The sequence below is a fragment of the Petromyzon marinus genome, chromosome 1 (assembly GCF_048934315.1).
Source record: "Petromyzon marinus isolate PM22_M1 ecotype Great Lakes invasive population chromosome 1, UKy_Petmar_22M1.pri1.0, whole genome shotgun sequence".
Classification (NCBI taxonomy): domain Eukaryota; kingdom Metazoa; phylum Chordata; class Hyperoartia; order Petromyzontiformes; family Petromyzontidae; genus Petromyzon; species Petromyzon marinus.
In genome coordinates this window covers 20139803-20153190 of record NC_133667.1, presented here as the reverse complement: position 1 = coordinate 20153190, position 13388 = coordinate 20139803, and the positions used below count along the sequence as shown (strand labels likewise).

The window sequence follows — 13388 nt, the reverse complement described above, 5'->3', positions numbered from 1 at the left end:
CGTGTTTGGAGGAGGAGGAATGCTGCCTATGACCCCAAGAACACCATCCCCACCGTCAAACATGGAGGTGGAAACATTATGCTTTGGGGGTGTTTTTCTGCTAAGGGGACAGGACAACTTCACCGCATCAAAAGGAGGATGGATGGGGCCATGTACCGTCAAATCTTGGGTGAGAACCTTCTTCCCTCAGCCAGGGCATTGAAAATGGGTCGTGGATGGGTATTCCAGCATGACAATGACCCAAAACACACGGCCTAGGCAACAAAGGAGTGGCTCAAGAAGAAGCACATTAAGGTCCTGGAGTGGCCTAGCCAGTCTCCAGACCTTAATCCCATAGAAAATCTGTGGAGGGAGCTGAAGGTTCGAGTTGCCAAACGTCAGCCTCGAAACCTTAATGACTTGGAGAAGATCTGCAAAGAGGAGTGGGACAAAATCCCTCCTGAAATGTGTGCAAACCTGGTGGCCAACTACAAGAAACGTCTGACCTCTGTGATTGCCAACAAGGGTTTTGCCACCAAGTACTAAGCCATGTTTTGCAGAGGGGTCAAATACTTATTTCCCTAATTAAAATGCAAATCAATTTATAACATTTTTGACATGCGTTTTTCTGGATTTTTTTTGTTATTCTGTCTCTCACTGTTCAAATAAACCTGCCATTAAAATTATAGACTGATCATTTCTTTTTTCAGTGGGCAAACGTACACAATCAGCAGGGGATCAAATACTTTTTTCCCTCACTGTATAAGGGAGGCTCTGGGAAGCTGCAATTGCATAGAGTATGGTAATATATTGACTATATAGCTGTATACAATTGTACAATTATGGTCCAAATGGTGATACTTCCATGCAATGGCCTACTCTTGTAAATTATTCTGAAGGGGTCTTCACATCCAATTTACAGCACCAAGTGTGGTCGAGTGATTCTTTATTTTTTTTTTAAATATACGGGGAAGCAATATCCACTTAGATAAATATACTCTACGTATTCCAATACCTTTCTGGAAACCCATTGTGACTAATATCTCAGACCAAACAATTCACTGTTCTATTCGATCTCTTGTGTAGCATTTGTAATTTTACAGTTTCGTGTTAATCCAATTTTTTTCGTGTTCTACCCACTTTTCCCCAGTCCAACTTTTCTCTCCCTCTCTTGGAACTTTGAGCACTAGATTTAGTCGCACACTATGCCTTAATGGACAGAATATTCTTTGCAAAATGCAAATAAAACAATCAATAACTTGTCTTTATAATGTCCTTGTAATGCTTACAGAAAATCCTGACAAACACGCTTGATTCCTTCTCAACTGTAACATGTACTCATGAGAATTAATTATAATTTGTATCCTAAACAACTTAAATCTATGCTACAACACACTACTCTTTTCCTTCAGCCTTTGGCTCCTGTGGACTATTATTTTGTGTCAGTCAAACAAACAATACATCTCCATCAATCTCATTACAGAGATTATAAGTCACCATAACATATGATTCAACAAGGACTGGTAAAACATTCAATGTAGTTCTTTTTCCATTTCTTTATTTTCTTATACAACAGCCTCCTGCTTGCCCCACCAAGTAGAACTGTCTTGAATTTTTATTTTATTTTATTATAAAAGCCATATGTCTCACTTTAATAATAAAAATGGGCCAACAGCCAACGCAGGAAATATTGTCAAAAGGTCAGGAGTTACAAAATAGCATGGTGGAGGAAGACAGGAAGCGTGTCACAGGGTCAAGTGCACGAGGTATCCTATCACGTTAAACTCCGCGCACAGGTCATGCACGCCTGGGGCTGCGCGGTGCACAGGGCCCCACCCACCTCTGCGATTGATCGATGGCGGTGTGCGGTACTGCATCCACTCTGAAGGCGCACCGTACCCGGCAGCGCTCGCGGCCGTGATGCGCACCTTGTACACGCGGTTGGGCAGCACGCCGCCGAGCACCGCCTGCGTCTCGGAGCCATTCACCTCCACGTACCGCGCCGCGTCTGTGGGGCGGTGGGCATCACGCTGTCATTGCTTTTGGTGGGCAAAGCCCAGTGGGGGGTGGGGGGGGTGGTTGCCCCGAATGTAACATTTCTACAGGAGTCTGCACCCTGAGATGCAACTGGGGCGGGGGGGAATAGTAGAGGGGTACAATATCGGGCACATATTTAGATGGCCAATACATCTCAGGACATTTTTGACGTTAAATTTGGAAGTTAATAATTTCGGAAATTATTATTTACTATTCGCTCCCCTCTGAAATGTTTAGCTTCGTGCACCACTGCCCACAGCAACAGGGAAACCGAGAAACATAACACATCTTAAATGAGCAAATACACATTCTCTTTGGTTCTATTGGGTAAAGTCACGTAGGTGAAAATAAAATAACAAAAAATCACGACGTTTCGGCCACAACACAAGCGGCCTTCATCAGGTGAAGGGACGAGACTGTCTGGAGGACAGCATTAATAATGGTGGAAAAGTCCAATGCACATGTTAGCAATGCAACTGAACTGGTTAGAAATTCCCTACATTTGCCTGATGACAGTGTATGTTAATGACTATGCTATTTTAATGAATGTTTCTTTGACGTGACTTTGTGGCCTCATGGTTCAGAGGTCTCGTGAGCTCTGCTCCAATTAGATTACTCTCAAGTTTGAAGCCCTAAACCATACACCTGACATTGTGACAGAATGTTTTATAAATGTATGTTGTTTGCTTGGTGAAGATGTTAAAGGTCATTAAACAAAATTGGCAAATGTACTGGGGTTGTAGTATCATGTTCCTCTAACTCAGTGATTTGGATGCAGGGTTGGTGGATGAGATGACACGCAGATCTCTTTCAATTCTGCACATTATCAACACACACCGCTGGGAAAACTAAAGTCCCTTTGTTCAGTCTCAGTAGACCTCCCCCCCGATGTATTCAATCCTTTGTAAGATATACATATACAAATTGGAATCTAATGCCCCAAATTAGAGGCAACGTTTATGAATCACATAGAGGTGGAACTTGCATAAAATACCCACCTTCAAGGCACTGCATTGATTGTAGATGGCAGTGAAGTAAGTAGGTTTACGATCTATTCGTTTGAAGCTTAACTATTATCGATTCATATGAATGGATTATCTCTGTGAACTGTTTTCCACTCACAGACAAAGGAACTAGACAATACTTTGGGACTCCCATTGAGACATTCCTGAGTCAATCACTATTAGAGCATATGTATTGTATACAGGTTTCAAGATTAGTCATCAAAGTAAACTATGGTAGTATATTTAACAATTAATCATGTTGGATTCAATATCAATAAGACGTAATACCTCTCCATGACTTCTATCCAGCCAGCCTCCGAGGTCTTTCCTTACAATATCCCACCACCTTTTTTTTTACGTGTTTTTGCTGATTTCCGAGTGGTAATCTGAGTTCCCTCCTCCATCCTGCACAAGTTCTCCGCCCAGGGGCAGAGCCAGGATTTCAGGCCGGGGTGACATTCAACAAATTTTAATTTCAAGAATGATTAGAGTTGAACTAGACGCCATCGGTTGGCGACACACTCTGACAATGCAGTTGCACGGAGTCCGCCAGACCGAGTGTCGTAGACTTACACGCAGAATGTCACCCCTGTCACCCCCCCTGGCTCCACCCCTGTCTCCGCCCATCGTAAACTTCCCATCATTACATCTACACTACTACTCTCGTTTAACCTTGTATTCTGAACTCTCAAGTTGCTTATCCTATTCTGCCATGAAAATGCCGAGCATCCTCCTCATGCAACGATGTTCAAATGCCAGAAACTATTGTCCATTAATATTAAAATATAATAATGAATTGTTCTTTGTACACGGTCAAGACAATTTAAATGTGCAAACTTAACTGCATCTTAAACAAGCAAGAAAACATTTGAAAAATGCAGCTATCAACATTTATGTCTCGAGGCAACAGGCAAAGGTTGCAGATTCCCCAGGGCAGGCAAACGTGCAGAACGAGGGAAGATTTCTCTCCTGCTGCTGGGCTACGACTACCTTGAGTGAGCTCAGCAGCCACGATGATAATTAAGCATTGACCGATTGATTTAATGCCGCTTCTACTTACCAAAGACAAACCCATAATGTCTGACAAAACTGTCAAACATGCTGCAACGTCAATTGCACTTGCACAATGTTTTTTACGTGTAACATCATAATGCTCATCATCGTCATCGCCTTCAATAGGATGGGTGACCAATTGAAATGCAACACTCCAGCAATGCATTGGATGGCTCTGAGAGTAATACTTTATTGTCATGAATCCCAGCTATTGAGCACAAATATATATTTTTTACGATTGGATGGTTGAACACCATTGGTGTAGCTTTATAAAAATGAAAAACTTAAAATAATTTTCTTTAATGGCATTTTCTTTAATGGCAGTAATAGTTCAGCCCTGAGGCCAGCAAAATGATGTTCTCAAGGTTGTCTAATAAAATCCTGATAGAGCCAACTTAAATAACACTATGTAACACAATTTTTGTTCCTGGGTAATATGTGTTATTTTGTAATTGCTTATGCCTAAAAAGTATATAAAATGGCTATTATTCCCCACAAACTATGCTTTTGTGACCAGGACAGTGATATTTTGAAATGTACCTATTTCAATGAGAAAACGGGCGAATTTGTGTCTTTTGGTTCACATAAAATCAGAAAAAACAACATATTAATCAAAATTAACATTTATATATACTAATGTAATGCAAAAATGACGACAAAAGATTTAGAAGTGAGTAGTTTTTCGAGATTTACGATTATACTGTAAATCACTTTCACGAATCAGCCCCCAAATGTAGTCTCCCATCATGTTCTCGTTATACTGTACTTGGTAGCGGCATTCAAAGTCCAGTATATCCTGGTGGAAGTGCTCGCCTTGCTCCTCCGAGTACGCTCCCATGTTCTCCTTAAATTTATCAAGATGAGCATCAAGGATATGGACTTTGAGAGACATCCTACAGCCCATTGTGCCGTAGTTCTTCACCAGTCTCAACCAGCTCCACGTAGTTTTCGACCTTGTGATTGCCCAGGAAGCCACGAACCACTGCGACAAAGCTGCTCCAAGCCGCTTTCTCCTTACTAGTGAGTTTCTTGGGGAATTCATTGCACTCCAGGATCTTCTTTATCTGTGGTCCGAAGAAGACACCGGCTTTGACCTTTGCCTCAGACAACTTAGGGAAGAAGTCTTGAAGGTACTTGAAGGCTGCCGACTCCTTATCTACAGCTCTGACATTGTTTCATAAGGCCCAATTTTACATGCAGTGGTGGCATCAGCACCTTCTGGGGGTCCACCAGTGGCTCCCACTTGACGTTGTTCCTCCCCACAGAGAACCTGGTCTGCTGTGGGGAAACTTGGTAAAACTGCCTTGGGGAATGCTACCATTTTGAAGTCTCTGATGATCTCCCAGCCGTACTCATCATACTTCAAGGCGTCCAGCAAGGTCTTGATGCTGTTGTAATCCTCTTTGAGGTGTACCGAGTGAGCCAGGGGAAGAGACGGGTACTTGTTACCATTATGGAGCAGCACGGCTTTGAGGCTCTTGGATGAGCTGTCAATGAAGAGGCGCCACTCATTCTGGTTACAGGCGATTCCGATTGCCTCGAACAGACTGGTCACATTGTGGCAGACGCAGAGCCCATCTTGACAGGTGAAGAAGCTGCAAAAAGGTTGGTGATGCTTCCTCTGATCTGCGACTTGCACACTTTCATCCAACAAGTTCCACTGCTTGAGCCTAGACGTCAAAAGCTCGGCATTGGACTTGGTGAGACGAATATCTCTGATCAAGTCGTCGAGGTCTTTTTGGTTGGGGTAGTATGGGTTTCTCTCCTCAACTCCACCTCTGAAATTGTCATCTGGATATACAATGCCTTCCTCGCTCCCTGACTAGCTGCTCTCTTCAAGAGACGGCTGATATCTCTCCGGAGGAGTGGATACAGGGAGCTCATGGCAGGATGAAGGAAGGTCTGGATACGTGATAGCAGGTGCATTCTTGCCAGTCCGACGTTTGGAAGGGTCCACCATGCAGAAGTAGCAGTTGCTTGAGTGGTCAGTGGGTTCCCGCCAAATTCTTGAGATAGCAAACTTCATGGCTCTCTTTTCCCCTCTGTACCATCCTACAAAAATACATTTATTTCACCCATGACTAATATCTGATATATGTTTTATATATTTTTTCAATAACATTGAAAATTGTAAAACATTTGAAAATTAAAAACTTAGGCAGCTGGAACTAAACTGAACTGGTAGGCTGAAGGCCCCTGTATTGATACTACTTTTTATATTACTGGAAAGTTCTAGAATGTTTTAGAAGCACTGAATCTATCTGGAATGTTCTGGAAAATAGGTAAATTTCAAAATATCACTGTCCTGGTCACAAAAGCAACGTTTGTGGGGAATAATAGCCATTTTCTGTACTTTTGAGGCATAAGAAATTCGGAAATAACACTTACTACCCAGGAACAAAATATTAATTTGTTACACAGTGTAATCAGTGCAGCATCATCAGCCACTTTAGATTCATCATAATTTCCATGTTCGTTCAATAGCGAACCGTTCATAGTTTTAAGTTATTCATAATAATACCGTCAATATTGGCACTCTGCAGTACTCATTACCAGTCAGTGCCATTCTCGTGGTTCAACATCCAGTGTTACAATGAAACAACATTGAGGAATTGCATATACAGTATACGTACGTTCATGAATATCTTACAAGCATTACTACATCAAAGTGCGTGCTGTGCGATTCGCTTAATTCCCACGCCATTCGTTACAACACGCGATGTTAACTATTGAATTGTTCTGCACCAGCCTTGTTTACCACAAATTTATGATATCTCATGGTGTGTTCCTCAAGATAATTAAATAGCGTTTCACTTACACGTGTGTAGTTATATAAGACTGGCATATAATACAATACATAAATGCCAACAGCATTAATATATGTTACAATTTTCCTTCCATGCTCATATTCAATAAAACAATGTTTTTAAGATTATCTTTTTTTTGTACAAATCTCATCTGGTCTATTAATATTGTACGACATTAACTGTAAGACACTTTGATGGTCATTAGGCCTGTCAGTAGGAAATAGTGATGGCAATTCCACAATTAGCGATCATTATAAAATGGAGAAGTAATAGACATAATAATGGGTGGTACCAAGAGCAATTACAAAACACGATATTTATCATCTTTACAATGCCTATTAAACCTTCATTATCTCCAACGGGAGCAAGATAAATTGAAAATGTATGTACTTTTTTTCCTAGTATTCCGATTTAAGAGTCTATGTGTTTTATATTGAAACGTCAGTAAAATGACTATTTCATGGCAAAATGGCATAGTTATTGTTCACGTACCATAACAAAAAAAGTGCACAATGATGTTTTGCCTATATTGCAGAAGCCTGTTAAAATCACGCCTTATATAGTCACAGTCTTTATATAAGTCCATTGGACTTACTTCCAAGGGGTATGTTTAAATCGACTACATTATTGTTATTGTCATGATTGATGAAGATAATTAATGATCGATTATGGAAACTTCGGGAAATAAAGAAAGTGAAAGATGAAAATAACAATGGCATTTTCAACACGGCTACTGCCTTCATCACCAACAATGTACACTATTAGGCGTTAGTTAATCCTATTATCTGCAATAACCATGGATAATCATGGACAAGATGAATTATTTTAATGCAGATCATATGAAAACTTACCCAGTATTTGTTCGCGACTTGCTTCATACAATTCATTGCAATTCATAGTAGTTTTACCATCCTTATTCACAAAAGTAATTACTTTTGTTTCATTAACAATTATATGATAATTGTGCTTTTAACAGTTAGGTCATCTACAAAAAAAAAACATCTTTCCAGAGTATCAGTGAAGCATTACATTGCTAAAGAACCGCTCTGAATGTGACTCGAAAAGTTTTTTGTTGAGTCACTCTAAAAGGCTCCTCTTCCTCAACACGTGCATTCATATGCCAATGGCTGATTCACAACATGAGAGTCTTCTTATATATCTACACATTGAATATCCTGCATAGGCTAAAAGCAGGGAAAACCCACACTCCCTTATTTTTTTTCATTATATAATCAGTGATTATCTTCCCACTTTGATATCATTATTTATACATGGCCAATCGCCAATTTTGGAATCCAGAATCTAACTAATGTTTGCTCAGTGATTAGATACAGGCTTTAGCTACAAACCATCTAGCCATCACCATACATTTGTTTCCACTTTTGTATTTTCTCTACATATTTATAATAGGTTTCCGTAAAATTACAAATTATGTAAATGTAAGTACTGTGATAACAATGTCGGATAATATTTTTTTTAAATACATAGTATTGCAAGTATACGATTTTAGCAAAGTCAGAATTGTAAAATGTAATACAATCTCTCTGAATAAAGAATATTTCCTTTAGAATTGTCAATAAAGGATTTTTTTTTAAATAAATGGTTTATTGCAACACAACATTTACGATGCTGGCCTCTTAATTGTTTTCAATTGTAAACAACATGACAGCCACTTAATAATACCACACAACATTACTTTAGAAAAGCCCTTTACACACATGTGTCAAATTTAATTAAATGTTATAGGTTAGGGTTAGCCTAAAATGTTATTTCAGATTTCTGCAAAAAAAAACAAGAGCTCGTTGCAAAAATGCTCTGGGCTAGCACTTTATTTAAATATGTTCATAACGTTTTATTAAACGACATTTGTCAGACAATATTGTGTACATGTTTATGGATACAAATATAGAAAGGTACCAACACCTGCAGGACAAATGAACATAATATACTAGAAACACTATAATCATATCCATAATTCATTGGTTCAGGATAACAAAAATACAATTTTAATTATAAACAGAAAAATGTATAAATCTGTCTTGTAATCCTATGAGGTTAAACAATAATTTGCTGTTAAAGGGACTGTATCTCATTTATCATTTGTGGCCCAGGTCAGACACTGGTACTCACACGTGGCTCTGTTAGTTACCCTCTGCAATGAGCTTAATTAATCTTCACTTTAATTGTCGCAAGCTCTTAGTCGGCCAATAAGGTATTTCTGGATAAATCCTCGTATGACGACTCTACAACGCATATTCGGCACTTGCAGATTATATAATGGAGAGTAATTAGATATGTTAAAGAAACAGTTATACTTATTACCAACAGATAATGATTTAAATTACGCTTCAGTTTTGGTTGGTGAGACTATACGTTTTTATTTTAAACAACAGCTGCTACATTTGAAAGAGCAATGCAAATGTGTTTGGTTTGGAATAATTAATGTAGTTGTATAATGAATATTTCGGAGATAACTTTTTAGGAGGAATTGATTAAAGAAAAATAATTAAAGTCACTTTTTTATTATAACCGTTTTCATTACTAAAACATCTAAATACAGCAGTTTTTTTTCTCCATAAAAACAATGGGGTGGATAAGGAACCATCATAATGGGGAAGGTGAAATTACGGGAGTGGGATTATTATACGTTCTCATTTTGACATTTCATTTTAGATTTTATCTACCATTAAGAGACGAGGAAGATGGCAGCAATTTTTAAGAGAGGGGGACAATAAACAATACAATGTGCAATCATTACCACATCCACATTGAATCGGACCCAATTTTGGTGAATTCCATCTGAATGGGTTATTTAACTATTCATGCATAGGATGAGATGATTAATGTGTAGCCAATTTTACAAAACTAAAAACACATATATAAAATAAAGTAACAGTTACAATATACATATATTTGTAATGACACATTATCCATTGTTTTTGAGAATTATGGTCAAATATATGAATGGACATACAAACGTGTTGCTCTCCATATAAATTTTCTTATACTGTATTTGTCTTTTAGCCTATGTGCCTTCTGAACTAATTATATACGGTACTATTTCCTGAAGCAAGCCAACTGAGCTTCTTTCAACCTTCTGGTTCCCATTGCCAGTCAGGCTTGTTAAACAAATACTATTTCGAGATTTGAAGTTTTCATGATACAGTAATTTTGCTGTGACGGTTCCACCTGAAGACGGAAGCTTGTGTTGCCTCTGAAACGTCGTGATTTAATTCAGTTTATTTTTTATTTTTTTATTTAATTTTTAAACTACATGACTTGACCGAAAAACAAATACTAGTGAGTTACCAGCTCGTAAAGGCATTAAAGGAAGAAAAAAATGTTCAGCATTAAAACATTCACACATTCAAGAATGCCATAACAACAAACTAATAATAACGAATGTAACATTGCCCGTAATCTTTAGATGTTGTCAGAGGTAAATGATAAGCGTCCCGACTTTGGATGCAAACTACTGCACTGTCAGACCACCTGGTTACAATTATTTCAAGGGTTGTAAAACACATGTAAGATATCGTAATGAATGCCCAGTCAGTTTTAATTCTTCTCCGTTACATTCTATATACACAAGTTTTTTTTTTTAACCCCATTTTCAGACAAGTATCAAACCTGCAACAATTTGGCTTCCACGTTCTAGGTGGAACGTGCCTATCGTCTATTTAGACCGCACTGCAGTGGCCTCGGGTCACCCCGCACATATTTTAGACATTTGCTTTGACCCCCAGACATCTAAACGAACGCTATTAATATCAATTCTGAATCATAATCAATGCTTATGCGATGAACTACCTCTTATACACGACGATGTGGAGGGGGTGAGATTATTGATAAATAATGTGGATGCAATGGAAATTGTCACTGGATCTGCAAGCTGTGCTTCAGCGGTGAAAATGTTTCCATGCGCATAGCCCATAAAAGTGCTTTATGCGAGTAAATTTAACTCATTGTACAATATTCACTCATTCTTGGACACAGATAAGGACTCACAGGCGCAAGACACCATAGACAAGCAGGAAGGCAGCCATGCGATAACCAGTGCTAACAATTGCTCATCTCCCGTGGCCCTCTATATATTAAGGTGTTATCAGCAAATTAATTAGCGTTTACATGTGGGAAGAAACCGAAGCACCCATTGAAAACCCATGAATCTGAGGTGGAAACACTCTCCCATACAGATGGAACAGGTGGAGTCGAGATTTTTGCTGTAGTGCATTATTCTGGCAAGCCAGGGTATGGCAATTTGACACCCATGGTAAAGGATATTCTCGACAATTGTGCGATCTTGACTTAAAGCTTTCGTGGCTGCAGGAATTCATATTCTTTGGGTCTTTCCGTAAAGTCACGTAGATAGGTTTTTGTTATTTTCTTTGAACCTATCTACGTGACTTTCCCGAAAGACCCAAATAATATAATTGTGTGATCCACCAAACCTTGCTGCCTCCACAGTGCTGGATTACAGGCATGCGCCGCCGCCACCACCCAAACATTTATGGAACGTAATCTTTGTTAACTGAGCTTTAACAAATAATGCAAACTCATTTCTTCTCTGTCATCAGCAATAAGATGAATGTCATAGAGGTCCAATATCACAGGTTCTGGAAAACTTAGAGCCTTGGGACACAGGATACCAGGTAAGAGCAACCGAGGAAGCAGAGGCTTCCCATCAAGCAACAAGAAGCCACCATTGGACAAGCTTTAAAACAAATTATCCTCATCTCTCTCACGGACAAACGCGCGGGAGATTGCGCGAGGAGACCTGCCATACTCCGCATCACGGCACGTATGTAAGACAGCGTTTAGCAATTTGTCGACGCAAAGATAGCCTGCGGATCGTTTTAAGGGCGACTTGTGTCTCATGTTAATTTTCATGACCCCCCCCCATACCCGCACTTCATTATGGCGATAGCAGCCGTGCATTATTTAACACCTCGCCTTGTGAAATTGTGCAACCGTACATTTATAAAAGGGAAAATAAGATGGGGTGCGAGCAACAAAAGCGCTCAAAAATATATGATGAAAGCGGGTTCTCAAATGAAAAAGCCATCAAGGTCATTTCTAACAACTGTTATTGGCAAATTCTGCGGTTGATATCTTATTGTAATTGTAGATTTCATTAAAAAAATATCTATATTTACGAAGCATATTTACATTTTTATTTCATTCTTCTGTTGTACATTGCCAATGACCAAATAACTCTCATGTGCCCGATCTCAATCTCATATCAGAAACTAAGCAGGAATTTTGGCCTGGTTAGTAGTTGAACATGTGCCTGCCTGTGATTACCATGTGTTGTGGGTTTGGACTTTAGGGTGACCTGGATATGGCAGTGGAGAGGTTTATTCTTGAATCTATCTGTGTGGAACTTTTATTGTTACCCCTCGCGTGAATTTGTTTTCCTGGTTTCCTCCGACATGCCAAATGCTCATCTTAGTATGCGGTGCACTTGAAAAAGAGACTTAAAACGCAGTAAGATTTTCCTGCATGAAGTGTTTTTATGATTTCACATATAAACTTAAATAGTCTTTACATGCATGTGTCTGTGTATATGTGCATGTTTATTCCTGTGAATATATATTATCTTCATTTCGTTTCAAATGGAATTGAAACAACAACAAAAATTAGCGCGTGCGTCAACGCCTGAAGAAACATTTTAAACACGTCTCCTTTATTGCACTTTTATAGAAACCTAATTTTCCATCCTCGCTGTAACGGGTGCAGATTTAATATGAGCTCAGTATTTTTCCTGATAATTGCTCGCGGAGCAAGTTAAACATGTCCAACCAAGACAAGGGAACATGGAGATGTGGTCCCTGGCGGGTGGCTATCTCAGGCACAAATTAAAACGCTGGCTAGCATATATGACTGAATGGCATGCGGCGATAGCGTTATGTGATTTCTTGGTAAATATCTCAATTATTTATTACAAACAAAGATAATGTTCGTGCAGGCAGTGCGACCACACTGTTGGCATTTAAATATGTGCCAAAAGGAAAATGAACATTTACGGAAAATTTTACACCATCACGTATGTTTATTATTGATATATCTGCTATTTTAAGGTCCAATCTTCGCACTAAATTAAGTATTTTTTTCATAATACATTCTTGAAACCAACAACACTATATGTTAGAGCATTTCTTGAAGGTGAAATTTTTGTTTTGTTGTGCATTATAGATAAAAAAAATGTTATCAAAGCATATTTTTCATAGTCAAAGGCACTGCAATTACCGATGTTTTTTGTGTTGCTGTAAGACCTTTAAAAATGCTTACCCAGCAACACAGAATGCAGTTTATGATATAATAGGTGCCACTGAAATGGGTGAAAAAAAACGTCTTCTGAAAGCGAATGGAATGGTGGATTGAATGCAATTCTCTTAATGCTTGCTTTCCCTTTTGTTATTCCATAGTTCAATTAGCCCACTCAGTGCACCTGAAACCTTTGAGTGTTTTGTATGGCGCAGCAGCAATTAGCGTGTGTCGGCCGAAG

General features: G+C 38.9%; 1 protein-coding gene across 1 annotated transcript in view; it reads right to left on the bottom strand.

Annotated features, from left to right (window-relative positions):
- Positions 1-13388, bottom strand: part of LOC116951417 (immunoglobulin superfamily DCC subclass member 4-like) — a 346431-nt gene that overhangs the window by 114130 nt on the left and 218913 nt on the right. Inside the window, exon 11 of the mRNA XM_032970032.2 lies at positions 1820-1987. Within this exon, the coding sequence (XP_032825923.2) occupies positions 1820-1987 (168 nt within the window). The remainder of the gene's footprint in view (positions 1-1819; positions 1988-13388) is intronic.